A 5,000-nucleotide genomic window follows, 5' to 3' on the forward strand; every position below is an offset into this window, starting at 1 on the left:
AGAGAGAGAGAGAGAGAGAGAAAATGGTCTTGCTCTCTTTATTTTGCAAGGATAACTCAGATGTTTGTGAGAGAGAGAGAGAGAGAGAGAGAGAGAGAGAGAGAGAGAGAGAATTATTATCAGAAGCTATTGTACATTCCGTTTGTGTAGTCTCTCTCTCTCTCTCTCTCTCTCTCTCTCTCTCTCTCTCTCTCTCTCTCTCTCTCTCTCTCTCTCTCTCACACCCTCCCCTCACCCCCTACACCCCAACACACACACACACACACACACACACACACACACACACAATTGATCGGGCAAGCTCTCGACCAATGAGACCTCGCCTTTCTTGTTGACCAGGAAGAAAGCCTCGTCCCTATTGGCTAACGGAGGAAGAGGAGGAAGAGGAGGAGGAGGAGGAGGAAGGGCTCGACTCACCTGCCGTATAGGAGGAAGAAGAGGAGGAGGAGGAGGAGGCGGAGGACAGTCAAGTCGTAGCAGGAGAGAAGGGAAGGTGTCTAGCATTCTTCCTCCTCCTCCTCCTCCTCCTCCTCCACACCTGCCCAATATACAGGTGTGTGTGAGCGAGTGACGTCATCCAGGTGTGTGTGTGTGTGACCTTACCTGGACATAGCGAAGAGGAGATAGAAGAGAGAATGATAAGGAGGAGATAGGAGACAGAGGTGATTAGCGTGTTAAGGAAAAAGAGAAACAGAGGAAGGAGTGACTAACGAGAAGAGGAAGAAGAGAAAGATAGTGAACGAAGAAGAGGAGGTAGAAGAGAAATATTGATAAAGGAAGGAGATAGGAGAGAGAGAAGAGAAGATTGTGTTGGTGTTTGTTTGTGTGAAGGAAGAAGAGAGATAAACTGATAAAGGAGGAGAGGAGATAATGTGATAAACGGGGAGGTAGAAGAGAAAACAGAAGAAAGAGAAGAGAAAGAGAGAGAAGGAAAGAAAGAAAGAGGAAGAGGAGAGAAAATAAAGAAGAGAAAGACGAAGAAATAACTAAATAAAACAAGGAAAGGAAGAGAAAATATTGAAGAAGAGGAAGAGGAGAAAAAGAGGAAACGAAAGAAGAGAAAGAGGAAGGAGAACCTGAATAAAGCAGAAGAAGAAGAGAAAGAGAGAGGAAGGAAAAGGAGAAAAAGAGAAAGAGAACTAACGAAGAAGGAGACAGAAGAGAAATTGATAAAAAAAGAGGAGATAGAGAAGAAGAGAGAGAAGTTGATTGTAATTATTAGTATGTGAAGGAAGAAGAGAAGAGATAGAGAAACACTGATAAAGAAGAAGAAGAGAAAGAAGGAAAAAAGAAGAGAAACAGAGAAGGGAAGAATGATAAAAAGAGAAGCGTGATAAAGGAGAAGAGAGAAAGAGAAGGAAGAAGAGAGAAAGAGAAGAGAAAAAGAGAGGAAGAAGAACTGACCAAGAAGAAGAGAAAGAGGAGTGGAGAGAAAGATAGTGAATGAGAAAGAGGAGATAGAAGAGAAAGTGATAAAAGGGAGGAGAAAGGAGAGAAGAGAGCAATGGTGGTAAGTGTGTGAAGGGAGAAGAGAAAGAAGAGGAGAAAGAGTGAAGAGAAAGGAGAAGAGAAAAACAGTGAAGAGAAAGAGAGAGAAGAGAAAGGAGAAGAGGAGAGAGAGAGAAAGGAAACGAGAAAGGAGAGGAGAAAGAGTGAAGAGAAAGAGAGAAGAGAAAGAGTGAAGAGAAAGAGAGAAGAGAAAAAGTGAAGAGAAAGGGAGAGGAGAGAGAGAGGGAGTGATAAATTAGAAGAGAGAAAAGGGAGAGAGAATAATATAAAAATGATAGTGTTTACAATATGAAGGAAGAAGAGAAAGAGGAGGAGAAAGATCAGAAAATATGAAGAGAAACAGGTAAATAAAAGTCCAAAGAAGGAAGAGAAGAAAACACGATAGAAAGAAGAGAAAAAGGAAGAAAAAAATGAGAAATGTAAAATATTAATGAAAGAAAGAAGAGGAGAAAAAGAGGAAGAGAAAGAGAAGTGACGGAGAAGAGGAGATAGAAGAGAAAACGTGATAAAAGGAGGAGATAGCAGAAGAGAATTTGAGACAGAGAAAAAATTAACACAAAGACGAAAAATAAATAGAAAAAAATATAGAAAAAATAAGGAAGAGAAAGGAAGGAAGAGAGAAATAGGATAACAGGAAGGTGAAAGAAGGAAGGAAGAAAGGAAAGACTGAATAAACAAAGGAATAACAAATTATGATAAATATTGGAATAGGACAGATTAAGAATAACAGAGAAAAGTTACGAAGATGAGAGAGAGAGAGAGAGAGAGAGAGAGAGAGAGACAGAGAGAGATAAAGGAAGGGAAAGAAAATAAGAAAAGAAAAGAGAGAGAATGAAAGAAAAGAATATATAATGAAAACAGAGAGAGAGAGAGAGAGAGAGAGAGAGAGAGAGAGAGTAAACAAAGGAAAATGTGAGCGAAAAAGAAGAAAATAAAGAAAATAATTTGACAGTTTAAACGAAAAATGAGGAATAAAGAAAAACTATGATAAAACGAACATTAAAGAAAGAAAAAAGAAAATAGAAAGAACTTAAAAAAGACAAATATGAAGATGAAGTTATGAAAATGTTAAGATAAATGATAAGAAAAAGAAAAACAAGAAAATGAAATCATGAAAGTTTACGGAAGACAATAAGAAAATAATGATTGCTTAGAAAGAAAATCAAGTAAACAAGAAAATAAAACAATGAAAGTGTACAAAGAAAAGACGAAAAACAGTAAAACAATTTGAAAACGAAATAACGAAAGTGCATAAAAAAATAATGTGTAAATAAAGAAAAAAACAAGGTATAAAAGTGTAAATAAAGAAAAAAAACAAGCTATTAAAGTGTAAACAAAGAAAAAAAACAAGAAAATTAAATAAAGAAAAAAAAACAAGAAAATTAAATAAAGAAAAAAACAATATAACTAAACAAAGAAAAAAAACAAGAAAATTAAATAAAGAAAAAACAAGCTATAAAAGTGTAAACAAAGAAAAAAAACAAGAAAATTAAATAAAGAAAAAAAAACAAGAAAATTAAATAAAGAAAAAAACAATATAACTAAACAAAGAAAAAAACAAGCTCTAAAAGTGTAAACAAAGAAAAAAACAAGCTATGAAAGTGTAAATAAAGAAAAAAAACAAGAAAATGAAATAAAGAAAAAAACAAGAAAATTAAATAAAGAAAAAAACAAGAAAATTAAATAAAGAAAAAAAACAAGTTATAAAAGTGTAAATAAAGAAACAAAAAAAACAAGAAAATGAAATAAAGAAAAAAAACAAGAAAATTAAATAAAGAAAAAATAAACAAGAAAATTAAATAAAGAAAAAAAACAAGCTATAAAAGTGTAAACAAAGAAAAAAACAAGAAAATGAAATAAAGAAAATGAACAAAGGATAAAACAAAAAAAAATAAATAAACGAGAATGAAAAACGAAGCGATGAAACTGGAAAAAGAAAACAACACCACAAAAACAAATCCAATAAGAAAATTTAATAAAGAAAATCCGTAAAGAAAAAAAAATGATAAGAAACAAGACAGTAAGGAAATTAAAGAAAACATGACCAGGCAAATGTAGAAAAAGATTAAAAGAAAACAAGAAAATGAAAAAAGTGAAAATGTCCAAAGAAAACAAAACAAAGAAAAACAAGAATATGACATTTTTTTTACAGATAACGAAAAATGGGTTTGTGAAAGCGTAAAAAAAAGAAAAATTAAAGAAAATGAAAAAGATGAGAGCGTAGAAAGAAAAAAAACAAGACAAAAACAACAACAAAAACAATAACATGACATTCACCCTCTCCACCTCCCTCACCTCCTCCTCCTCCTCCTCCTCCTCCTCTCACGCTCTTCTTCTCCTCCCAAGATGCAACTGTAGACTCCGACGCAAACAACGACTCTTAGCAATCCTCAGTCTCTCCACCGCCTTATCCCTCTTCCTCCTCATCCTCCACGCCTCCTCCTCCACCTCCACCTCTTCCACCTCCTCCTCTTCCTCTCCCTACCTCCAGGACCTCGATGGGGGAAGGGAGTTGCCAGAAAGGACGCATTATGTGAAAAATTCCATTGGTTTTGTTAGTAAGGACAAACTCGTGAGGGGCAAATTGGTCACCCCAGCGAGTTATGGTTTGGAAGGACGTGGAGGAAAGGGAGAAGGAGGAGGAGGGAAGGGAGAGGAAGGGAGGGTAAGTGGAGGAAGGGAGAAGGAAGCATATCAGAGGGAGAAGGGAGGATATCAGAGCACGAGAGAGAAGGGAGAGGAGGAATTTCGAGGAGATAAGTTGGAGGGAGATTATCAAAGTGAGGGAAGGGAGAAGGAAGGGAGAATAAGCTTGGAGGAAAGATTAAGACTGGAGAGAAAGAAGAAAGAGGAGGAAGAAGAAGAAGAAGAAGAAAAGATTATATTTGAGGAAGTTAATAAAGAAAAGGAAGAAAGAAAAAACGAGATAAAGAAAAACGAAGAAGAAGAAAAAGAGAAGACAAGGAAGAAAACAAAGACAGGAGGAGAAAAACAAGACAAAGAAAAGGAAAACAAAAACAAAAACGCAGAAATAACGAAGGAGGGAGATGAGAGAAACGACAAGAACGAAAGACGAGAGGAAGAGGAAGGAAGGAAAAGTGAATTGAGGGAGAAAACAGAAGCAGAAAAAGGGAGAGAAACAGCGGAGGAAAGAAGAGAGGGGGAGGAAAGAAGGGAAGGGGAGGAAAAGGGGGTTACCAGACGTCTCCCCCTCGCCCCCCCACCGCCCCCGCCCCCCACCCACGCCCCCCTGCTTCTACGCCTGGACTATTCGCGTCAGCCGTACTTCCCCTGGCGCACGACCACCGACGAGTGTGCCAATTACGCCACCAGGTGAGGATATGGCGCTGCGGGGGGTGGTTTTTGGGGTTTAATTGTGGTAGTTTTGGTTTTATTTTTGGTTTATTTTTTGGTTTATTTTTTGGTTTATTTTTTGGTTTATTTTTTGGTTTATTTTTTGGTTTATTTTTTGGTTTATTTTTTGGTTTATT

At 36.6% G+C, this 5,000-nt stretch overlaps 1 protein-coding gene across 1 annotated transcript in view; it reads left to right on the forward strand.

Moving 5' to 3' along the window:
- Positions 1-2,196: 2,196 nt before the first annotated feature.
- The window catches only part of LOC126987443 (uncharacterized), a 10,387-nt gene continuing 7,583 nt past the window's right edge, over positions 2,197-5,000 (forward strand). Inside the window, exon 1 of the mRNA XM_050844408.1 lies at positions 2,197-4,842. Within this exon, the coding sequence (XP_050700365.1) occupies positions 3,776-4,842 (1,067 nt within the window). The 5' untranslated portion in view covers positions 2,197-3,775. The remainder of the gene's footprint in view (positions 4,843-5,000) is intronic.

Source organism: Eriocheir sinensis, chromosome 64 (genome assembly GCF_024679095.1).
Source record: "Eriocheir sinensis breed Jianghai 21 chromosome 64, ASM2467909v1, whole genome shotgun sequence".
NCBI lineage: Eukaryota > Metazoa > Arthropoda > Malacostraca > Decapoda > Varunidae > Eriocheir > Eriocheir sinensis.